Source organism: Pseudorasbora parva, chromosome 21, assembly GCF_024679245.1.
Source record: "Pseudorasbora parva isolate DD20220531a chromosome 21, ASM2467924v1, whole genome shotgun sequence".
NCBI classification, from domain to species: Eukaryota; Metazoa; Chordata; class Actinopteri; order Cypriniformes; family Gobionidae; genus Pseudorasbora; species Pseudorasbora parva.
The window spans coordinates 19,195,961-19,221,548 of NC_090192.1; the positions used below are offsets into that span (position 1 = coordinate 19,195,961).

The 25,588-nt window shown below is 37.6% G+C and overlaps 1 protein-coding gene across 6 annotated transcripts in view; it reads left to right on the forward strand.

Annotated features, from left to right (window-relative positions):
• Positions 1–10,314: 10,314 nt before the first annotated feature.
• The window catches only part of trrap (transformation/transcription domain-associated protein), a 106,988-nt gene continuing 91,714 nt past the window's right edge, over positions 10,315–25,588 (forward strand). For 4 of the 6 annotated variants that reach the window (XM_067430630.1, XM_067430632.1, XM_067430634.1 and 1 more), the window contains exons 1-21: positions 10,315–10,353; positions 11,889–12,069; positions 12,163–12,212; positions 12,296–12,406; positions 12,497–12,601; positions 13,714–13,797; positions 13,910–13,966; positions 14,049–14,174; positions 14,851–14,928; positions 17,950–18,038; positions 18,165–18,261; positions 18,364–18,502; positions 18,875–18,953; positions 21,472–21,706; positions 21,842–22,172; positions 22,309–22,406; positions 22,601–22,795; positions 22,919–23,110; positions 24,007–24,172; positions 24,432–24,688; positions 24,773–24,973. In XM_067430630.1, the coding sequence (XP_067286731.1) occupies positions 11,970–12,069; positions 12,163–12,212; positions 12,296–12,406; positions 12,497–12,601; positions 13,714–13,797; positions 13,910–13,966; positions 14,049–14,174; positions 14,851–14,928; positions 17,950–18,038; positions 18,165–18,261; positions 18,364–18,502; positions 18,875–18,953; positions 21,472–21,706; positions 21,842–22,172; positions 22,309–22,406; positions 22,601–22,795; positions 22,919–23,110; positions 24,007–24,172; positions 24,432–24,688; positions 24,773–24,973 (2,790 nt within the window). In that variant the 5' untranslated portion in view covers positions 10,315–10,353; positions 11,889–11,969. The remainder of the gene's footprint in view (positions 10,354–11,888; positions 12,070–12,162; positions 12,213–12,295; positions 12,407–12,496; positions 12,602–13,713; positions 13,798–13,909; positions 13,967–14,048; positions 14,175–14,850; positions 14,929–17,949; positions 18,039–18,164; positions 18,262–18,363; positions 18,503–18,874; positions 18,954–21,471; positions 21,707–21,841; positions 22,173–22,308; positions 22,407–22,600; positions 22,796–22,918; positions 23,111–24,006; positions 24,173–24,431; positions 24,689–24,772; positions 24,974–25,588) is intronic. The other 2 variants (XM_067430631.1, XM_067430633.1) reach the window with 1 other exon arrangement.

Below are 25,588 nucleotides of genomic sequence, written 5' to 3' on the forward strand. Positions count from 1 at the left end.
CTGGATTTGGCCTACCCAAATTGAAAAGCCTCCCATACACACATACAGTGGTCTAGGTTCAAAATGTTGGTGTCATTTTACAGGAAACCCTTTAAAGTTACATAAAACACTGCTAAAAGGGATAAACATGTAAGTATATGTTGTGTAAGCTGTTATAACCGCCCCAAAAATTAGGCGCTTTTTGATTTTTTTATATAAATTAATTTTTGAAAGTGTGTAACTCAGGCCCTGTGTGCTCTAGGACCCTGCAGACACTTTGGGCTGCTTCCAGCATGTATAATTAATTTAATGACACTGGAATATTGCATTTATATCACTGTATATGGTGGTGGTGGAGGGGGGTAGCAGGGTCGGGGGAGGGGAAAAAGGGGGGGTCATCCCTTCAGACCCATTTGAGTAAATCTGGCACACAACATGACACAGACAAACTTCTTTTTTCAACTATTTTCTGTAATTTAGTAGAAATAGCCCAAACTGTCTGCAGGATCCTAGAGCACACAGGGCCTGAGTTACACACTTTCAAAAATGAATTTATGAGAACAAAAATCAAAAAGCGCCTACTTTTTTTTTGGGGGGGGGGGGGGGGGGGGTTATTACAGCTACATGTTTATCACTTTTAGCAGTGTTTTATGTAACTTCAAATCATTTCCTGTAAAATGACACCAAAATTTTGAACCTAGACCACTGTATGTGTGTATGGGAAGCTTTTCAATTTGGGTAGGCCAAATCTAGGAGGAAATCCCCCAAAATGGCAAGGAGTGTATTAAGACTGAGACCTTCTTGAATGGTAACGGAACAATCGAAACATAAAAAACATAGTCAAAAAATATTATTTTATATAATAATGTTCTAATTTTTTTTTCTTTTACTGAAGATTTTATTAATGGTGAGACCAGTATATATTTTTCAGGTGTCCAGGTTAAACATGTCCTTTTCCTGAACAAATTATAATTTTGAATCGGTTCTTTAATTAATTGTTCACAAAAACTTACCAGACTAAATCTATTTGTTCAGATTATTCACTGAATGACCTCACTGAATCTGTCAGTGTATACTGAATAAATACACGGCTCACTTACTGAATGGCAAGTCCCACATAATATTGTTGTAAAAAAAAAAATTGTAACCTGAAATTGTAACCTTAAAGGGGGGGGTGAAATGTTGTTTCATGCATACTGAGCTTTTTACACTGTTAAAGACTTGGATTCCCATCCTAAACATAGACAAAGTTTCAAAAATTAATGTTGGACGTTTGATGGAGTATTTCTGTGTTAAAAATACTCCTTCCGGTTTCTCACAAGTTTCGGAGAGTTTTTTTCGAGTATGGGTCTACTTGACGTTAATAGATCGGAAGGTCCTTGTATGGGCCGTACGGGCTCTTCTCCCGGTAGGGTGCGCGCACGCGTGACTAGAGCGAGAGAGGAAATGCACGTCCGTAAACACTGCTCTCAAGCTGCAGATCCAGTCGTCCGTGAACACTTATGTCGGTTATAGTCCGCGCCGCGCTCCACTTCATTCCTCCACTTTGACATCAAGAGACTTCAATGCTTCAGCACAGCATTCCGGGAAGGCAGCGCTGCATTTGAACTGATTTGAATGCAGAAATGACGGGAAGCTTCACAACATCGCATCGCAAAGTGGATCTCCACACTCCAAGAAGTGTGTTTTTGACGGAGCGGTCCCAGCGATAAAGGTTCGGTCCTGCTTTGGAAGCAGCCGGTGAGTAAAACCGCTTCAAATGTCTGTGATGTTGCTTATCGTCGCGTGAGTAAACATCAGTAAACGACACGATCGCGTGCTTCGTCATTCAAATGCGCTAACGGACTCCATTGTTGTTCTGTATAACGTTACACTAGTCTGACGTGCAAAACCGTTTTGCTTGCTACTGCTAAGGTATAGTCCCATACAATAGTCCATAAACCGAATCATGTCCTCATAAACGGCGAGTAAAGACACACAAATGTTGACAGGCCACTAAATACAGTACATACCACAGAGACTGACGTCCTGCTGTTGCTGTTTCTATTTCAGCCTCCGAATTTGATTCTGGATCATATCTATTAGCTGAGATCGATAGCCATGGGTTTCTCCACGCTTGAGGACGTCACCGCTTCGCGCATTCGTCATTCTTTAGCTCCGCCCACACGATACGCCTCCAGGCGCTCGTTTTTTTCCGGAAAGACTCGGTACAGCCCAAATTTCTTTTATAAATATAATAAAACTAAAGACTTGTCAGAGATATGAAGGATGCAATACTACTCTATAGGTACTCAAGATTGACATGAGATTGACTGAAACTGAGTGTCCCCCCCCCCCTTTAAAGAACTATTTCTAATCCATAAAAATGTGTTTTGTTGTATAAATGAATGGTTCAGTGATGCTAAATAATAGTTTGAACTCAAATACCATTTTTAGGATATATATTTTTAGTCTACTGTCTATTCTTTTCATCAAACAGCAGAGCATGGCACTATAGCAACGCCAAGATCCTTATAAAAATAATCTGCCAAATGTACAGTTGTGTTCAGAATTATTGACACCCCTGGTAAATATGATCAAATGCGGCTGTAAAAATAAATCTGCATTGTTTATGCTTTTTTTGATTTTCACGAAAAAAGTACTTTCATTGAAGTACAATTTTTAAAGTGGGTAGAAAATCCCATTATGAAATAAATGTTTTTGTCCAAAACGCATTGACCACAATTATTGGCATATTGACATATATTCCCATTAATATTTACAAAATTTTAGCGCAGGGTAACTAGTGATCAGAGCAATAATTAAGAAGCTCCAATCAACTAAAACTATATGCTTGGAAGAGGACATGTGTCTATATATCATCCTAAGCATTGTTAGGAGGGGAGTTTGAGAAGCCAAAGACAGATGGAGAATTGCAGATTAGTTGAGTATTTGGGTCAGAAAGCCAAAAAAAAAAAAAAAAGTATATATTTCAAACGACCCCTGCATCATCACATGTTGTTTGGGAGGGTTTCAAGAAAAATCACCGATTTTTCACCGATCCAACCTCAACTACCTGTCTGTCATCGAAGACCTCACCTGTAACCCTCTTCATCATCATCATCATCATCATCATCATCATCATCATCATCATCATCATCATCATCATCATCATCGTCTTCACCTTCATCGTCCTTCGTCTGAGTGTCACCACCCATCTCAGTATCACCTGTCCGTTACCTCTGTTAATAAACTTTGCACTTGCACTAATCCATTTGTGTGTCCTCGTCTGTGTCTGACAATTCTGTCCATAACTGTATGAGACCAACATGCTGAGATTATTTTAAAATATCCTATTTTTTTACTTATTATCATAAAAAAAGGTATTGCTGTCAAATTGATTAATCGCGATTAATCACATCCAAAATAAAGGTTTCTGCAGTTTCTGGTTGCACGTGTGAACTATGTATAATTATGTATAAATAAATAAATACACAGCAGTGAAACACTTTTTTTCTTTTCTTTACATACTTTGAACATTAAATGCTAGTCAAGACCTACACTAAGTAAGTAAGAAAGATTTATTTATTGGTCTTGGATTCTCCAGATTTTGAAAGCAAGCAACATCGAGCCCGATCACTTATACGAGTGTGCTGGCATGCATATGGTACGCAGTTTTTCGCATGCATATGATACACACTTTATGGTGTACTGTACGCACAATTTGATAGAAAATATTTAATCTATTTGATGGATTATTCACTGAAAAAACTCACCAGATTGAATAATGACTAAAAATATGACTCACTTACTGAAAGAAAAGTACCATGTTATAATTTCTTCAATACATAAAGCAGCACTAGGTAACTTTTCAACCTTCATAATATATTTTCAAGACTCTTGTGATGATACATCGACTTACAATAGGTTGAATGACATGTCTGCCATAGCTTGATGGGGTCTGTATCGTTTTTATTTAAACTTCGAGTTTCGGGTAGTAACCCAAGAACAAAAAGAACTACAAAATTCGACTGCTTTACGGCATATACGTCACTTCCATCAACACCCACACTTCCTTAAATTCATCATTATAAAAATAATCTGCCAAATGTACAGTTGTGTTCAGAAAACCCACCGCGACCATTAAATAGACATACGGGGTCCGCGGGTTATGAGGCGACCCGCGCATTACTAGTTCAGGGCTATCAGGGTTGTCATGTCAACAAATGCACGCGCGATGGCATCCCCTGTTGTAGGATGACAGAGTTTACGACAGTAGTTGAGGACATTATTTTTTCCCAACTGTAGGGGGACCCCTAGAGCACAAGTTACCTAGTGCTGTTTTAAGCTCTTACTTACTGTGACTAAAATACATTCTCTCTGTATCTATTGCCCTATAAGGCAAATTCTCTTTCATTTCCTCTTTACCTGCCTGGCCTCTTATAAGAGAATAAAAATAACATTTTCTTTTTTCATATTTCACTCTAAATGTTTTTGGTGTGTCTCAAGATTGATTAGGCCTATGGTGGGTGCTAGAATGAAAAGGTTTGGGGATCTGTGGTCTTTAGTGAACCTGTTTTAATACATCTGATCATTAGCCGAGTGCACATGAATCAAAGTAGACATAGCCTACAGTATCAAACAAGGTTCACATCCAAAATGTGCAGTATGACCGGGGTTGGGAACCACTGCTCCGGGTGATTTACCCAAAAGTAAATGGAAACACAGTATAACTGAAAAGTTAATCAATAAAATTTCAATGAGAAACACATTAGTCCTTGCCCATGAATAGAGCGCTTATGACTAATAACATTTCATACAAGATTTCCGAGAGATGGAAAAACCAGTGAATAAAAAAGGCCCTTCACAAAACATGTCTAAATGAGTTGATGCACTCCAGAGAGAAAATGTTATCCAGATATTGTATTTTGAGCCTGATACCATGCACTCATTAAACTGAATAGACGAGAGCTCTGTTTACAGTGGCAACACATTTGCTGTGAACCCGTGACCCTCTTTACAGCAGAATGTGAGTCATCAGGTGTTTAGTGAACATCGCTGTGCTCTTACACTGAGCCTCACACAGCAAAAACTCTCATTTGGTTTTTTTAAGATTTTTTTATTTATTTTTTTCCTTTGAATCAAAAGTTTTGAATCTCTTTTTCTTCACATCAACTTGCCTTAAAGGAACTGTAAGAAATTTATTTAGATTAATCATAAAATGGCCCTGATATGTCACTAGACATTAAGAAATCATGTTAATTTCAAATATTTATATCACTGACAACAGTAGTCCGGCCAGGATATTGTCATTTAAAAGTTGTTGTCAGCCCTCAACTAATGTTGATGTTGACATGTGTTTTGGCCTGAAGCTCCGCCCTCCACATATCTACCAATCACAAAGTCAGTAGTTTCGGCATCCGGGTTTTCAGATCTGCTCTAGTTACCACCATAGACAGTAAAAGAAATGGACAGAGCGATCCCATAGACTTCAACGGCGGAAAATTAAGTCAATTAGAAGCATTCACTTCCTGATGGCTGAGCGAACTGCGCAGGCTCAGACTGAGCTTGACGACGTAGATGTGACGTAAGCAACCTGTCTGACAGTTGTTAGTCTTCTAGTAGTTGTGGAAAGTGAAATCTGAATCAAGTTGCTTAAATGTTTTGTCCCGTTGCTTTTGGCTTACTATTGCCTTCTCCCTATTCTTCTCCCTTGACTTTATCAGACTTTATGTCTGTAATTATTGCTTAAAATATTGCTTCTGAGCGTCTCCTCCTGTCTATATGGTAATTTCTCTACTGTGTGACAGTGTCAAGTTGGTTATGACGCAATCGTTAGCCTATTTTTTTACAAAAACAGCTTTTATATGGAGTGATAGTGTAAGATACAAGCCTTTTATGCATTGTCGTGTTTCTTTATAAATAAAAAATGGACAAATGGAGTCTTTAAACGCCTCAGATGTAAAGTTATTCACTGTCAAAGTGACGCAAAAATGAATGGGAGTCAATGGGATGCTAACAGCAGGTGATGGCTTGGTTAGCAATGGCCGCCCCTATGGGTGGAACGCTTTCCGAGTGCTAGATTACCCCCTCGGTTACACCTGCAGTACTAGTTTTGGCCACAATCTTACATATACTAAAATGTAAGCGACTCCCTCGGACATCCCGGCTCCTTGGTTAAAATTGCAATTTTCTCACAATTTACAAATAGTTGGAAACATTTGGGATATTGTAAGAACTCAACTGAACAAAATATATAACACTGGCCTAATGGTTTTTGGATATTTTACTGCAAAAATACTACATAGTGCCATAGAGCTCCTGAATTCCACTGTCCACGTGCAAAGACATTATATTTTAGCGAATTTATCTGACCACATGTCACAGTTTTCAAAGATATATTGTTTTAAGGTTTTCATCAGGACAACAACTTCTCCCTGGTCTTTAAAAATGACAAAATGATCAAATTTATGGAAAATCATAATATTTTTGTAATTATCCTTCAAATCTGACTAATTTTCTAATTGTTTGTTATAAATCAACATGTCAGGAAAATGTTATGGGGTTCTAATCAGAATATGTATGATTTTCTTTTACAAAACAGGGCGTTGATTTCATTCATGTCCTCACTTAAAGCATGTTTATCAGGCATTTTGGTAGAAAAAAACATGTAAATATGGAAATAAATGATCAATATTTCTTTAAAATATTAAATATTATTATGAAAATGTTGCCAACTTTTACTCTCATTAGTACACGTCTTTTTTCATTGTGTTGCTCCAAGAACACATTTATATGCAAATTAGACCCGGTGTATAGTTGCATTGAATGGGAAAACCAGTGTATGGCAATTTTACCCACTTATTACAGTAAAATGGTATATTAATTCATTTCATTATATCTTTTATAACACAGTTGAGAATCATCCTTAAACAAAAATCTGAAACCTGAAAATGTATTCTGAATGAATCCATTATTTTTACCAATGTCATTTTATTTTTTTAAACAATTGAGTCCTTGTTTTCACATACAAGGAATGTTATGCTGACCATTAATGTGGTCATATTAATAAATAAAATATAATATTTCATAAAATTTTTTTTTACTGGTCAGTTTAAATTGCTACAGCTGTCTTTTGTCAGTTATTGGCTAGTCACCTTTATATGTACATATATTGTTTGTTTTTGTTGTTGTTTGGTTTTATGTTTCTTCTCTAGATCTTGCCTTCCATATTAGATTAGAAATGTTTCATCTTATTTTATGTGGATTCATTCATCAATAAACTGCTAAAAATAGATCATTACCTCTTAACTGCGTAACCATAACAGTAATAAATCTCACAATATTGTTTTCCCTCTTTTCAAAGTCATAGAAATGCTGTAATGGATCTATTAAGTGAAAAGTTATATAATTATGACTAAAATATATATTTGTTGTTTCTGTTTACTATAGAAGTTTACCCAACTATGACAACCTCTGCTTCTGAGAACCCTGGAAATGTGAAAAGAGTCCATTTGTTATACTTTAATCTATATGTGCGATCTAGGTGTAATTTTTTTTTCTTTTTTTTAATTCATTTAAAACTATCACATGAATCAGTAACAGGTTCAGTTGGAGACAGGATTTTGTTCCTGCTTTTATGCCCCCAGCCCAACAGAGGGGCTATTGAAATGATAATGTGACCTTTCACCATCTGGGCTGTTGAAGCTCCACTAGGATTACATCTGCTACCACCGCTGTGAATTGTACTCAATTAGTATGATTGGTAAACTGTGACTATGCGAAAATTATAAATATATATGGATTTCTTATTATATCTGTTTTACATTCATTGGGTCTGTCGTGGCCTAATTGCAATCCGAAAAAGAAAGGCTTCAGAAAGGCCTCCATTGGCATTCAGTATATTTCCACTGACCCACTCACAAGACCCATAAAGGTACTAAAGACTTCGTTACAAAGTCCATCTCACTACAGTGGCTGTAAAATAATTTTACAATGCGACGAAAATAGTTATTGTGCGCACAAAAATCAAAAGAACGACTTTATCCACCAAGTTTTTGACGTGAACTCGACGCATACCCGAGAATATGACGCAGCTCCGCCGTTCAATACATGACCCAGAAGAGGAGGAGCGCCGCTATCACGTGAGTTCCAGGTGAGTTCACGTCCAAGACCTACACAGAAGACAATAACTTGGCGGATAAAGTCATTATTTTGATTTTTTTTTGCGCACAAAAACTATTCTCGTCGCTTCATAAAATGATTGTACAGCCACTGTAGTGAGATGGACTTTGTAACGAAGTCTTTAGTGGCTTTTATAGTTCAGTGGGAATGTACTGAATGCCAATGGAGGCCTATCTGAAGCCTTTCTCAGCCATCAGCTTTCAACAAAAATATCTTCATTTGTGTTCCGAAGATGAACGAAGGTGATACGGGTGTCCAACGACATGAGGGTGAGTAATTAATGAAATAATTTTCATTTTTGAGTGAACTAACCCTTTAAAAAGTTATATCAGCGTTACGTATTTGGAACCCCTAAAAGGTTCTATATAAAACCCTTTTTAAGTGCCAAAAGAGTTCTTTCTTTTCATTATAGAATCCTTTTAGCATAAAATATTCTTTGGAGTTAACTCTAAATTATATTTTTTTAAAACCAAACAGTGCTGGTTTGTGTGGAACTATTGAATAGTTGAGTAGTTGAACTCCAAAGAACCTTTTATGCTAAAAGGGTTCTATAATGAAAAGAAAGAACCCTTTTGACACTAAAAATGGTTTTATATAGAACCTTTTAGGGGTTCCAAATACGTAGCGCTGATAGAACCTTTTAAGTTTCTATATAGAACCTTTTCTTTTAACAGTGTAGGACACCTGTGTGAACGTAAGGGCAACTGATTTAATACATCCACTGAAATGTCCTGAACCCCTAGAGGTCGAAGATCAATTTTTGACGCAACCTCCTCAATTTTTTTCTTATCAGTGCCAAAGAGACTTAAATAACTCTGTCGATTTTTATCATTCAGGCAAGTGTCATACATAATTATAATCTGTTAAGTATCGACTTTTATTTTTGTACACTCACAATAAAAACAAAATATTGTGCTTTTTGCTAAATAAAGAAAACACACATGATGAGCAGCTCCACAGAAAATTAACTGTAACTTAGTTAATACTTGTCACACAAACATGAGACATATGTATAAAGAAACGTTGAAATGTGAGGTTTTATAAAATGCAAATAAAATCAAATATAATTTTATTTGGTATAAATTGTATCTTAATTTTAATTAATGTTTCATCAGCCAATTGCCTTAATAAATTGGAAGCAAATATAGCAAACAATAGCCTCTAAAAGATGCCAGCCCGCGATCATGCATTGCACATCGAATATCATAAATGAATCGAAACTTGAAATGATGTTTGAGTGTTGTGTGTATCGGATAGTTTACAAAATCAAGTGATTCAATTTTTTTTTTGCCATTGACATGACTGGGAGAAAAGTGTCCCAATCAACCTGAATTCACACTATACTCTTTGAATTGCATTGCATTATGTTGTTTTAAATCCTCATTTTTTCACTAAAAGCATTCATCGTTACCAATTATTCAGTTATTTGTATTCACAATATTATTGTTTTTAGCATGAGACTTATTTCAAAAACATTACAAATTGTAGGCTAATGTCAAACCTTTTGTGTCAAAACGTCAAAACTTGTGAATGAGCTCTCGCTCTCTGACTTTTGATGGTCGTTTTGGAGATTAATACACCTGGATGAGTTTCGATGAGGATCCAGCTTTTCTGTCGCCCACAAGTGGTCACATATGTACCTGCTTGTTGTTAGCCGTTATATAGCCTATATTTATTTAGAATCCTTATTTTGATCATAATTATTTTGGTTCTAATAAAAAACAGCACATAAATTGAGCTGATCTATGAAATAATGTAGATGTCATTTATGCAATATTTTCTTAAAATCTGATACAATCTAAACGTGTCGAATGTATTATTTCTAAATCGCCCTGAATCGATCATTACAATATGATGTTTCTTATGGAACATTAACGTTAAATTAAACATTTATATACCAGTTAAAATGAAAACTGGAAGACCATCGTTAGCGATGGTCTTCGCACGCCTGCTCTCTTTGTGTTATCCGTCCGCGTAGAACTATATTGCTGTCTAAATATGAAAACCACAGCTTGAAACGAACATCGGACACCCAATTTCACATTACATACACTAGTATAAAAGGATACACTTTGCTTGATACGGTTCACAAAACATAACGATTTACACAATTAGTAAACAAAACAACGGCGGATTGATTTCAACCCTTCCACTAAATTTCATTCGGTGTAGCGGAAGTTCATTTATAACTCCATCCGGTCTCCTTGCTGGGTAAGTTGGTGCTGTTATTTGTGAGTATTTGTTTGATTTAGATATATAACGAGTGCAGAAGTATCTCATTAACAATTGGTGGAAGGAAAACCGTCCCAGATATCTGCACCAATTGAGTTAAAAAGTGAAAATCTTACATTTTGCACGTGAAAAATGTCTTGGACTTGGTATGGGTTAGCAGCCGGCTAGTCAGTTAGCGACAGTAGGCTCTTTCTTCTGTAAATGGCCTGGTGTGCTGCTGGCTTACTCTGCACTATTATAAACAAAATCATTTTCAGAAAGCGTAAACGTCTCGGCGTTCGTGGCAGTTATATGATAGCTAGGTTCATTTAGTTTTTAATATTAGTACTTTGGCTCAAGCACATCATGTCATGTCAGTGAGCGTGACTGCAGTAGGCGTGTTGTTGCAGTTTGGCGCGCCCATCGCTTCCTATACTAGAGGTGAACTTATCAACTAGTCTGAATAAAACACTTTGAAAGTAATTGTGCTGGATGAGATGTATATTTTTTTGATTGTTCTTGTTGTTTGCTTTTGATAATTGTTATAAATGCAATGTCAAGTCACGTTTGTTTGTTTGTTTGTTTGTTTGTTTATATAGGGCTTTAAACGACATATTGCTCGAAAACGGGAAACACCGTCCAATGTTGCTAAATTCTTCCTTTATGAAACAATTTTAACTATAAAGTTGCTCGACAGAAGACACCATAGTTTTGTTATTCAATCAATCTTTTAATCTTATGGACCCATATATATATGATAATCCTTGTGCAAGGGACCATTCTAAAATGTTTAATAATTTATTTATTTATATATATATATATATATATATATATATATATATATATATATATATATATATATATATAGTGTGTGTATAGAGATTCAATTTTTACTGTTTTATTTATTTTCTTCTCACTCTACTCTATAAAATTCATACTATATTATTTAACCATATTATTTTACCATGTGTAAGATTTTTTGATTAAAATATCTAAAAAACACTAGAACAATGTTATATATTTTGTTGACTTCCCAAATGTCTCCAACAGTGTTTAAATCTTGAAAAATCAGCTTTTTTTAATCAGTGTTATGGACAATGTCTTTCCGTCACCTGTCAATGATGTCATCAGTGCTGCCCTTTCCTTCCATAGAAACCATGGAAAAGCCAAAGACTCTTTTATTTATAAAGTGTTTTAGTTTATTTATTAGACAGACGAGCATCTGTTTGGATACCTTTATTGACAGAAAACTAATCTTTGTTATAGTCTTATTTGAATATCTCGTTTTCTTGATTTACTTGCATGTTTGTACCATGCCTCTCAGCATAATAAGCATTTAAGCATAATAAAAAGAGCAATGGAAAATGTCCTAGGTTATCAGCACCACTTTAATACATTAGCTCATCCATGAACGCGATGTCTGTACATGAATACATTTCTTGAATACGGATATTATACTATAGTATCATTACTGTCCTTCATTGTGCAAGGCTGCATAGTAAAATTGACAGTTCCTCTTGTTTATTCTCCTAAAGATGACATGAACTTCTACTGAGACGAGCGCAGACACTAGTCTGCCCCTATTCAGCGCAATCCTGTCGGTCCCGGCCGCCACCATGTCTTTTGTCCCCACCCCTAGCCCCACCGTGGTGGACCAGACCACCCTCATGAAGAAATACCTGCAGTTTGTGGCGGCACTCACTGACAACAACACGCGTGAGTCTATTTGCTTCTGCTTCACTTGTTACTATGTTGTCTCTTCTTTGTCTCTGCTTACTGGTGTGTTTTTTCCCTTCATTTAAACATAAGCGGATGAAACCAAACTGAAAATGATGCAGGAAGTCAGTGAGAATTTTGAGGTAAGCTTTTGTGTTTTGCTTATGAAAAGCTGAAACGAAAGCTGCTTTCTCGTAGTAATTGATGTTACTCTCTTCCTCCTCAGAATGTCACATCCTCACCACAGTATTCTACTTTCTTGGAGCACATCATTCCTCGTTTCCTAACGTTTCTGCAGGATGGAGAAGTGCAGTTCCTTCAGGAGAAACCAACACAGGTGTGTGCTACTGTAAAAATCATATTGCTCCGGTCATCATCAAGGCCTCATTCCTGACATTTAAATAAACTTGGTCTTTGACTTTTATAGCAATTAAGGAAACTCGTCCTGGAGATCATCCACCGAATCCCAACTAATGAACATCTGCGGCCCCATGCCAAAAACATCCTCTCTGTCATGTTCCGCTTCCTTGAGGTCAGCTTTCTTTACCTGATTTCCACTTCATCCGATCCGAGACACTTTAAAGTTCTCGTTTCACAGAGCATTTTATTGGACAAATGTTTGTAAATGCATTTTTGGGACAGCATTTTGGTTCTGTTTTTACATAAACATGATCAGCAGAGACACAATGATGAGAGCGATGTGCTTTAGTCCGGGGCATGGTACTGTGCGTGTGTGTGTGTGTGTGTGTGTGTGTGTGTGTGTGTGTGTGTGTGTGTGTGTGTGTGTGTGTGTGTGTGTGTGTGTGCGAGTACCAAAAAGCCTGGACGCTGAAAGCAAAACTGATAAGATCTGAGTGTCCATATGCTGAACTGTCTGTCTGTCTGTCTGTCTGTTTGTCTATCTGTCTATCTGTCTGTCTGTCTGTCTGTCTCCATCCATCCATCCATCCATCCATCCATTATTTATTTATTTGTTAATACTTTTATTTAACAAGGATGCATTTAATTGATATAGTGCAAGTACAGACTTTCATTGTTTAGATTTATTATTCTAAATAAATGCATTTGAACTTTTTAGATTAATCAAAGAATTCAGGAAAAATGTATTTGGTTTTCCACAAATGTATTAAGCCGCACAAATGTTGCCAGTATTCATACTAATAATGTTTCTGAGCAGAAATCAGCATATTAGAATAATTTCTTAAGGATCATGTGACACTAGAGTAAAGATGCTGAAAATTCAGCTTGACGTCACAGGAATAAATTGCATCTTAAAATGCATGAATATAGAATGCAGTTCTTTAAATTGTAATATTTCCCAATATTAATGTTTACTTTGTTGTTGATTAAAGGAATTACTCTTTAAAGACTTAATAAAATAACACATTTTGTCTTTTAGTCCAAGTATAAAAGCTTTGAGACATCTAAAAATTTTTTTTAAAGGAGTCACTTAAAATTCAAAGAGGGGATTTAATTTAATTTTTAGCAGTCACTTAAAAATGAAACCGTGGACATAATTCATTTTACATTTATTTACAATGTATCATTGTGTGTGTGTGTTTTTTCCCCCTCTTTTGTTTTATATATATAAATAAGGGTTCCTACTGGATTGCTTCTGAATTGCTTCTGTGTTTAATCATTTAGATTGAAAGTGAAGAGAATGTGCTCATTTGTTTGCGCATCATCATTGAACTGCATAAACAGTTTCGCCCGCCGATCTCCCAGGAGGTAAGATGCAGCCTTCTGGCACTCTGTGATGTTGACTAGCATTTGCATTTTCTGTGTTTCAGTATATAGTTTCAATTATTATTAAATAACATCTACCTGTCTACTCTTACAGATTCATCATTTCTTGGACTTTGTGAAGCAAATTTATAAAGAACTGCCAAAAGTTGTGGTAAGCCACTAGAGTTGGATTTGTAGTTTTTGTTAACGTATTTTGTTAACTGTTTTCTGAACCTGTGTCTTTTGTCTGTCAGACGAGGTATTTTGAGAATCCTCAGGTTATTGCAGAAAACACAGTGCCTTCTCCAGAAATGGTGGGCATGATCACCTCAGTATTGGTGAAGACTGCACCGGAGCGTGAGGACAGCGAGACCCGGACGGTCAGTACACATGCTCTGTAACTGCACAATCCTCCTCATCTAAATCGTTTTTTTGACTGATATGATCAGCTGAGACACAATGATGAGAGCGATTTGCTTTAGTCCAGAGAATGGTACTGTGTGTAAGATTGAGTGTGTGCACGTATGTGTGTTTGTGTGTGAGAAACTGTAAAGTACCAATAAGCCTGGGCGCTGAAAGTAAAACTGATAAGATCTGAGTGTCCAAATGCTGATCTGTGTGGATTTTCACTTGATCGCTAATGCCGGGTACACACTGATGCATACTGATAGCAAAAAATTGGATCTGACAGTCTGAATGTCGCCAAAGACACTACAAATACAATGTTGTCATGCGGTCAGTCACAGCCAATTTAGCCACCATGTGTAAACTTTACATTCCTGGAGTATTCTAATGCAAATGACATTTTCTTCATGTAGAACACTAGAGGGCACCAAATTCCTGCTTAGGAACTTTGTGCAAAGAGACGCTAAAATGCAATTCTGCTCTTCTGAAGCTGCTTTAAATCGATATTGCGAAAAGTGCTATACAAATAAACTTCAATTGAATTGACTTTTACTATCAACAAAGACAACTCCATATAGGAGCGAAAATGGTTCATGTTGACACCTGATGTAGTCTCTCACTGGCCTCATCTGTCTCCTCTGTGTCCTCCAGCATACCATAATCCCCCGGGGATCGCTGTCACTCAAAGTGTTGGCTGAGCTTCCCATCATCGTAGTCCTCATGTATCAGGTGAGAGCCCATAAAAACCCAGCCATCCTCTTTTAGACATTTGGCTTATTTATAAAAGGTGTTGTCCATCATATGAAACTCATACTTTCTAGCTATATACTTTGTTTTTGTAAACCTGGCACACTTATCAAAAGGGTGAATGTGATTAGTTTAGTTGTCATTATGAGCTTTAATTGTAAAGAAAATCAATTTTGATGTTTTTTGAGTAGAAGAATCTGCAGCTGTTAGGAAGCTACAATCAAAAACTCTTGCTTTTGTTTTACTGTTTCTGCATGTTATTATACATTTGACCAGCATGTTTATTTCAATTTGTTTGTCTACAATCTAGCACCAACAAATATCACAGATATATTTATACAGATTTATACAAATTTATACAGATATAAATTTTGCATAAAAAATTCTAGGGCTGCAGAATTATTTGAATTTCGAATGGCTTTAAACAACGTCTAATTATGGATGCTATGATTATCATTCAAAAAACAAAAAAAATCCCCTTGAGAGGTGCGTTTAGAGCATGTTGCCTTGTGAGAGTCGAATCACAACTAGTTCAGATTAGGGTCTAACCCAGCACAATAGGAACTACCAATTACGAAAGTGTAAGCTGTCTGGTAGAATGCACGCAAAATGGCACCCGCCATTTTTAAAAAGCCATGCAGACAGCCTATATGAACTAACTAACATGGAAAACAGTGATATATGGAGCTCTCAACCCTTATACTAAGGAGACAACCCAACCCATAATAACTCTGAGGGGGGAGCAAGCGAAACATGATTATGTATTTCTGCTCAGTGACACTAGATATCAACCACATGGCAAAAGCTAATACTTTTTCATATAATGTCTACTTCCTTTGTATAACAGTTCTACCTATTAACTTATTAGACCGGACTGTTAAAATGATTGTAATATATAATTAAGGCGGAGAATGTGAGCACCCTGTGCTATGACTGTGGTGTTCTAGGCGCTGTCAAAATAGAAGTCACAACAATAAGTGTGGCTTACGTCTCTTTGGAGTTCCTACAGGCGGTGCAAGCAAACAGGAAAATGACCCTAGGGGAACATTTAGTTCTCAGGGAACCACCCTGATTCCTAGTCCCTAGAACTAAGTTCCTAGAACTACGCGTTGTGGAAGTCCCTGTTATTGGATGCATATTAAAAAACAAAAACAAAACCAATACAAAAAAACAATGTATAGTTGACAATTGAGGATTAATGCTACAGAAAAGCAATACATGTTTTTCTGGTGTTTTCAGCTTGTTTTTTGTTTTTGTTTTTTTAATGTAAAAATATTCCATTCATTTGCTTCAGACAATGGTATAAAGCTATTCAAAACATCATTCAATGTAAATTGTCATAATCATGAAAACACTCAGTTTCAGTCAATCTCATGTCAATCTTGAGTACCTATAGAGTAGTATTGCATCCTTCATATCTCCAAAAAGTCTTTAGTTTTATTATATTTATAAAAGAAATATGGGCTGTACCGAGTCTTTCCGGAAAAAAACCAAGCGCCTGGAGGCGTATCGTGTGGGCGGAGCTAAAGAATGACGAAGCCGCAAAGCGGTGACGTCCTCAAGCGTGGAGAAACCCTTGCTATCGATCTCAGCTAATAGATATGATCTAGAATCAAATTCGGAGGCTGAAATAAATTGAACAGGAAAACCAGCAGCAGCAGGACGTCCGTCTCTGTGGTATGTACTGTATTTAGTGGCCTGTCAACATTTGTGAGTCTTTACTTGCAGTTTATGAGGACATGATTCGGTTTATGGACTATTGTATGCGACTAAAGCTTAGCAGTAGCAAGCAAAACGGTTTTGCACGTCAGAATAGTGTAACGTTATACATAGAACAACAATGAAGTCCGTTAGCGCATTTGAATGACGAAGCACGCGATCGTGTCGTTTACTGATGTTTACTCACGCGACGAGCCAACAGCACAGACATTTGAAGCAGTTTTACTCACCGGCTGCTTCCAAAGCAGGACCGAACCTTTATTGCTGGGACCGCTCCGTCAAAAACACACTTCTTGGAGTGTGGAGATCCACTTGCGATGCGACTGAAGCGATGTTGTGAAGCTTCCCGTCATTTCTGCGTACAAATCGGTTCAAATGCAGCGCTGCCCTCCCGGAATGCTGTGCTGAAGCGTTGAAGTCTCTTGATGTCAAAGTGGAGGAATGAAGTGGAGCGCAGCGCGAACTATAACCGACATAAGTGTTCACGGACGACTGGATCTGCAGCTTGAGAGCAGTGTTTACGGGCGTGCATTTCCTCTCTCGCTCTAGTCACGCGTGCGCGCACCCTACCGGGAGAAGAGCCCGTACGGCCCATACAAGGACTTTCCGGTCTCTTAACGTCAAGTCGACCCATACTCGAAAAAAACTCTCCGAAACTTGTGAGAAACCGGAAGGAGGATTTTTAACACAGAAATGCTCCATCAAACGTCCAACATTAGTTTTTGAAACTTTGTCTATGTTTAGGATGGGAATCCAAGTCTTTAACAGTGTAAAAAGCTCAGTATACATGAAACAGCATTTCACCCCCCCTTTAATGTTAACCTTTTTATTCCCATATTAATATTTGCCTCTGTATCCTTTACGCCTGTGGCTGCTCTCGATTTCTCCAACTACGGGCTAGGCCGTGGATCAATCAGAAAATGCGCGCTGCGTTAATCAATGAGTTAAAAAATGAGTGCCGTTAAAATGAATTTGCGTTAAAGCTTTATTAACGCGTTAATTTTGACAGCCCTAGTATTTAATAATAGCAATTGCAATTTCAAGGGAATAATCAACTATTTAGATTTTTGTCATAATCTTGCAGCCCTAAAAAATTCCACAATATAATTTTTTTTTTTTAATGTTAAGTTGTATTGGTAGATCTATACAGGATTTTGCTGTTTTGAGTGCATGAATCTTGTAAATGGTTATACTGCAGCAGTGTGTATGTTTCAAGCAGAGGTCTTCTTTCTGTCTGTGGCCCACTGATACATTAATTGCTTTCCTGTTTGATGTCTTTCCTAGCTGTACAAACTGAACATTCACAATGTGGTGTCGGAGTTTGTGCCTCTTATCATGAACACCATCATGCTGCAGGTGTCTCCGCAGGCTCGGTCAGTGACCTCATCGTATCGTTCAGTGTGCGGTGTTACATCACTGCTAATGCACTGAAATGGATTTCATAGATGCAATTTAACACGGTGACATTTAAAGTTTTTTCTTGTTTCTATCCGCGACAGGCAACACAAGCTGTTCAACAAGGAGCTTTATGCAGATTTTATCGCAGCTCAGATCAAGACCTTGTCATTCCTCGCTTACATTATCCGGATCTACCAGGTAGCGTGGCTCCGGAAACCATAGCTTGACCACCTGTTAATTAAACTTTTCTCAACTTGAGATGCTCAAAACAGTGACTAATGTGAAATGTGTGTCTATCAGGACTTGGTTGGGAAGTACTCCCAGCAGATGGTGAAGGGGATGCTGCAGCTGCTGTCTAACTGCCCCCCTGAGACGGCTCACCTGCGGAAAGAGCTACTGATCGCTGCCAAGCACATCCTCACCACAGATCTACGCAGCCGTGAGTCATCCACCGCTAAACACTTTGCAGATTGTTGGCAGATATTCCCAAATAAGATATGCAAAGCGTTCGCTATTGTAGGAGCGTTCGCATCTGGTGTTAATTACACCACCGAGCTTCATGGGGTACCGCTTTGATATGTAACGGCTGCATTCTCTTTGAGCTTCACCCCTCAATCAATAGCATTTGAGAGAGGAATCTGATACACTCTTCTAAATCATTAATCCTGTAGAGAAGGTTAAATGAATCGATGAGAAACTCTCACTGTTGAAACCTGACATTGATGAATCTATGGGTTCATGGGCCCTTGAGCAGTTTTGGTTGGGCTTCAGAGCCTGCGATGGCATCTGATAAAGTCTGTTTGTGTTGCAGAATTCATTCCATGCATGGACAAGCTTTTTGATGAGTCGATACTCATTGGCTCAGGATACACTGCGAGAGAGACGCTAAGGTAAGAACACAGATTAACTCCCTCCAAACTTTTATAAGGGGTTGTCCAATATAAGAAATCTGTGCAATTTGCAGGGCACACATTCGACTTTCAAATCATACTGTATTAAGGTGCATACATTGGCAGTGTTTTAAGGCATCATAGATTCCCTCATGAAACAAATTCTAAGGTTGGGTACATGCTGTGCTCTGCAAAGAAAACAATCCCGTAGTGCATTTTTTTAAAGGGGTGATGAATTGAGAAATCAACTTTCCCTGGGACCGTAGATATATAAAAGGTCATGGTAATATAAGAATATCCTGTTAGTAAAAGAAAAGCTTTTATAGACACCAGGCCCAGAAAACGAAGCTCTCAAATCAATGACGTAATAGAAGGGGGAATTTAAAATTATTTTGAATTATTTAAAAGAATAATAGTATTATAAAAATATAATTATTTTCACAAGTGATGGATAACTGATAAATGGATAATATTATACTTTACTGATTAAATAAAACTATACAAAATATATATTATAAATAGGGCTGGGACTTGTAATTAAGATGAATTAATTATGGGACTTTAACGCGTTAATTGATTACGCAAAAAAATAAATAAAAATTTTAATCACACTTATTTTTGCACCGCGGAGCGTTTTTCAATGAATGAGTTTTGACGGACCGATTATACTGGAACACCAACTAGCGTTCACGAGTCACGACAACAACAAACCAGTCAACATGAACGAAGAAGCTGATGAGACCGCTTTGCTTGGCCCCGTGGATGGGAAATTTTGTTTTAAAAAAGGATGGAAGCGTCGACAAGAGCAAGGTTGTGTGCAAGCTATACAACCAGGAATTTGCGTATCACCGCAGCACACCGAGCCTCAAATATCACAAATATGCTTTTGCTACGCTTAATGGCAAACATTGCGCTGGTCTGCTGGACTGAAATAAATAAACAATATTTTGTTAATTAAGCTTATGTATTCAGTCATTATTCAATGGTATACTAAAAGTCCATGTGAAAAATTACTTCTCATTGTTCTCAGGTCAAATAATTATATGCCATTAAAATGCGATTAATTTTGATTAATTAATTACAAAGCCTCTAATTAATTAGATTAATTTTTTTAATCGAGTCCCGGCCCTAATTATAAATAATTATATAATGTCATGGATTATATTCAACTTTAATGAATCAGTTGTTTTAAATGCATGTGGTTTTAGGCATCACTACATTATAATGTACAGTGTGAAAAATGGATAATCATTTTAAATGTATTATTCTTTTTTTTTTTTTTTTTTAAAGGTTAACTTTGTTTTAGATCAAATGTGAAGGTAATTCTTAAAAAAGATTAAAGATTAAAAATGGCCAATATTTTTAAATGCTTCGTATTTAACTCATTTTACTGTTTTATCACATTGTTAACTTGAAAAGGTGCTCCAGTGAAATAAGTTGCGAGTTCTGAAAATCTCTATTTAAATGACACGTTCATACTTTATGGTTGCCTGGGTAGAGGTCAATCACTTATGACGTTTTATTTTAGTTAGGTTAATATCTTAGAAGGTGGCTGCCTACATGGAGAGCAACACATACATGTTCATTTTATTGTAATTTCTTCAGTGTGGCTTGAGGCCACAATTCTTTCCCTCCCAAATTTCTTGCGGGAAAAAAGGAGAGTTAAATTTCATCAAGTGCAGCATATCAGAATTGATAGTTAATGGTGCTTGACTGAGCTGAGATGCCCCACTGGGAAAAGGAGATCCAGGTGCCCATCTTCATGTGCCAGGCTGTCCTGGCATTGTCCACTCTCTGTCTTCCTGCCCCAGATGTCATGTGCCTGCCAACTCCACCTTCCTGTCATCCATGGCTTTCATCAGCCTTCAGCAGGCAAATTTTGCAGGACTCACAATCTGTCAAAGCCATTAGTGTCGTTTATTCTGAAACTTTGCCTGAAATCCCCCAAGTATTGACCCAAGATATTATTATCAGCCAGAGTTGAGAGCCATTTGCTCTTTGAGGGTTGGTTTTGATCAATTTTAGGCTGGAGGTTCTACACCACAAGAATAGAGATGTTTGTACCAAGTCAATAGTAATATACAATTACACTACCGTTCAAAAGTTTGGGGTTTGTAAGATTCTTTTTTAAAAGAAACTAATCCTTGTATTCAGCAAGGACTCTGAATAAATCGATAAACAGTAAAGACTTTTTTAATGTTACAAAATATTCAAATTTCAAATTAATGCTGAACTTTTCTTTTCATCAAAATATTTTTATTATGGTTACCACAAAAACATTAAGCAGCTTCATATTAAACTGTTTTAAGTGATGATATAGAAATATTTCTTGAGCACCCAATCAGAATATTGGAATGATTTCTGAAGGTGAAAATGTTGAGGCATCAATGAACATAAACATGGTATTGAAATTGTTGTTGAAATTGAGAATCTGGAAATTGGTATAAACAGAAAAAAACGTAAATCCTCTAGAAAGCATGAATGCTGTTGTCTAACACTAAGTCTGTTGATGTTTCAGGCCCTTGGCATACAGCACACTAGCAGACCTAGTACACCATGTTAGACAGAACCTCCCGTTGACAGACCTCTCCTTGGCGGTGCAACTGTTCGCTAAGAACATTGACGATGAGTCCCTTCCCAGCAGTATCCAGACCATGTCCTGTAAGCTGTTGCTAAACCTCGTAGACTGCATCCGATCCAAGAGTGAGCAGGAGAATGGGAACGGCAGAGACATTCTCATGAGAATGCTGGAGGTGAGAGAGACCACATTAGCCAATGTAAACTATGTTACGATCGTAATGACAACGGGCTACAGAATGCCTCTGTCTTGGCCACCTGTCAATGCATTTGGAAAGCACAAAGTCAATGTATCATTTCTATATCCTCAGGTTTTTGTGTTGAAGTTTCACACCATTGCACGGTACCAACTGGTATCCATCTTTAAGAAGTGTAAGCCCCAATCAGAGATGGGTGTGGTAGACTCTGGGGCATTACCAGGAGTCCCAGCCACTCCTACTGTAGCTACGCCCGCCTTACCTCCACCTGCGCCCCCAACACCCGTCACCCCTGCACCACCCCCGGCCACTCCTTTTGATAGACCTGGCGAAAAGGAGGACAAACAGACCTTCCAGGTTTCCGACTGTCGCAGTCTGGTGAAGACCCTCGTATGCGGAGTGAAAACTATCACATGGGGCATCACTTCATGTAAAGCTCCTGGAGGTGAGATGGATGGGCATTCTTGGCTTTAGTGATCTTTTTTTCATCTTTGTAGGGCATCTCAAAGTCACTAAAGGGTTTGTTCTGCTAAGTATTTTCATTTAAATAATTCATTTTGGTATTTATTGTTGTATTTCAGAGGCTCAGTTCATTCCCAACAAGCAACTCCAGCCCAAAGAGACACAGATCTACATCAAGCTGGTCAAATATGCCATGCAGGCCTTGGATATCTACCAGGTACGACCGTCCACTAATTGGTGCAGATTATTACCACAGCAAAATACTCAAACCTAAACTCTCTAATAGACTTGTAAAGTTGTGTCCAGTTATATTGCCACATTTCAGATCGTAGTAGAATTTATTTACTCGAGTACACGATACAGAGAGCTGAAGTTTACAGCTTATCACAGAGCCAACCCCCTTTTGGCTAGGTACAGATTGCCGGCAATGGGCAGACGTATATCCGTGTGGCTAACTGTCAGACGGTGCGGATGAAGGAAGAGAAGGAGGTCTTGGAGCACTTTGCAGGAGTCTTCACCATGATGAATCCTCTTACTTTCAAAGAGATCTTCCAGACGACCGTTCCATACATGGTGGAACGCATATCCAAGAACTATGCCCTACAGGTACCGGTGCTGCAGTTTTCGTTCACTGCAGAATTGAATTGATTTAATTTGTCTTTTAAGGATTTTTCTTTCTGCAAAGTTCATTGACAGTTAATATGACATGGCTGTTCAATCTTTCAACAGATCGTGGCAAATTCTTTCCTGGCCAATCTAACAACCTCAGCACTGTTTGCCACAATCCTCGTGGAGTATCTGTTGGAGCGTCTGCCTGAGATGGGCTCTAACGTGGAGTTATCAAACCTCTATCTCAAACTCTTTAAACTGGTCTTTGGCTCTGTGTCTCTCTTCGCTGCTGAAAATGAGCAAATGCTCAAGGTGAGCTTTGTGTCTTATGCTCATGCAGGTTTATAAAATAAATTGTAGCCTCTTTTGTCTTTTAGTTGGCTAAGGTGCTTATTTAGATTTAGTAATTTTTTCTGAGCGTTTAGATGGCTCACACCTTCCAAGCTCTGATGACACGGTGCTGTCTAACGCCTCAGCGCCAGTAACCGTGCTGCATTAATTTTAATGCGTTCTGTCAGCTCCTCTGATGAGAAATGACACTTGCGCCTCAGATTGACAGGAAAGACCAAAGTGAAGGTCACTGTGAAATAGTGGAAAGGAAGAAGCTTCTGTATCTCACTTCCCATCAATTCTGTTGCCGGCTGACATTATCATCTTATATTCAGTCACTGTTTTGAAATAGTCTATTTTTTTTTAAGCTGGTTGCAGTTTACTTTTCAACTATATTATTTCATACACGTTTGTTTTACTATATTAGTGAGGACATTGCTTTTTATCTCAGGTTAATGGTATTTTCTTTTGCTTAACCCAACCTATAACCCTAACCGAAACATATTAAATATAGCTTTGCCCTCACAGGAATAATTTTTTTTTTTTTAAATATGAAAATTGAAAAGTTACTTTAAGTTGTATTGATATTTCACAGTATAATTTAGTAATATTTTCAAATCAAATAAATGAAGCCTTGTGAGCATGAGACTTTCAAAAACATTTAAATGTTTTACCAACCCTTTTTGAATGCTAATGTAAGTGTCTGACAAATGCATGTATAGTAAAATATATAATTTTCACCAAATCATCAAATATATGTCAAATAATCAACCTGGCAAAATTATCAGTAAAGCATTTAAATCACTTTTGTATACAATGACACATGGATTTTTTTTAACTACTTACTAAATAATGTGTTGAATCTATTTCTTTCACAGCCTCACCTTCATAAAATAGTGAACAGTTCCATGGAACTGGCTCAATCTGCCAAGGAGCCCTATAACTACTTCCTTTTGCTGAGAGCCCTATTCCGCTCTATAGGAGGGGGCAGCCATGACCTCTTGTACCAGGAGTTTCTGCCTTTGCTGCCTAATTTGCTGCAAGGTGAGTGAGAACATTAACTGTAGTTTTTTTCAGAACAGTATTTCTCAACTGGTGGGTCATGACCTTACTGAAAAGGTCATGGACAGTTGCAAAAAAGTGTTTAAATGCAAAAACAAAATAAAATATGAATATCATCTCTTTACATCTAAACCAAAGCTATTTAAAAAAATTAAGAACTGCAATGAAAACACACTAAATAAAATATTTTAAAAAACTAAATGACCACCTTGAGTATTGATACTTTATGGGATCTCTGTAGGTTTGAACATGTTGCAGAGTGGCCTTCATAAGCAGCACATGAAGGATCTGTTTGTGGAACTGTGCCTCACTGTCCCTGTGCGGCTGAGCTCTCTTCTGCCCTACCTGCCCATGCTCATGGACCCACTGGTGTCTGCACTCAACGGTTCCCAAACTCTTGTCAGCCAGGGCTTGCGCACACTGGAGCTCTGCGTGGACAACCTGCAGCCTGACTTCCTCTATGACCACATCCAGCCTGTCCGAGCCGAACTTATGCAGGTAAAACTTTTGACCTGTCACTTTTGACCTGAGCAGAGACCTGAGGATTGATTCAAATGTTCTCTGAATGCCTTTTTTTGACAGGCATTGTGGCGAACGCTCCGTAACCCTGCGGAGACCATCTCCCATGTCGCTTATCGGGTGCTGGGTAAGTTTGGAGGAAGTAACCGGAAAATGCTGAAGGAGTCACAGAAGCTGCAATATGTGGTTACTGAGGTTCAAGGCCCCAGCATCAAGGCAGAGTTCACTGACTGCAAAGCCTCCATTCAACTGCCTATGGAGAAGGTGATGCTTTTTATCATTTTTATACTCCATCTCACTGTGATGTCGTTGCATCATATATGTAGTACCTTGTAGGCTCTTACAATATATCGTCAGTCATCGATACATTTTTATCTAAAAAAAATCACGCATGCCCCCCCAGTATCATGCAGTCCTTCTACCTTGTCATATACTCAGTTTCAGATGGGTTTGGGACTATATGAAGATGTTTCTTTCATGAAACACAAAAAGACATTGAATAATGTGTTGGCTAATCTTGTTCACATAATGACGGGTTAATGTTAAGTTTTGATATGACAAAAAAATAAATAACAATACAATAAAAGTGGTCCATATGGATCTTCCAAAACTTCCAAAATACGATCGATTGTGTGCGATGAACAGACCAAAATACCACCAAATGTGTGCCTTCAGAAGACTTGGAATATAGTGCACAAGAAATACAATTTTCAGATTACTTTGTTTTTACTGTTTATTTGGTAATTTTTCAGCAGGAGATCCAATTTGGTTTAATTTCATGGAAATTAAAAGCCAGTACATTCTTCAACATTCTGTCCAATGGGCTTCAATTGTCATTTTCATTTAAGGTTTAATTCTTACTTTAATAGGGAATTGATA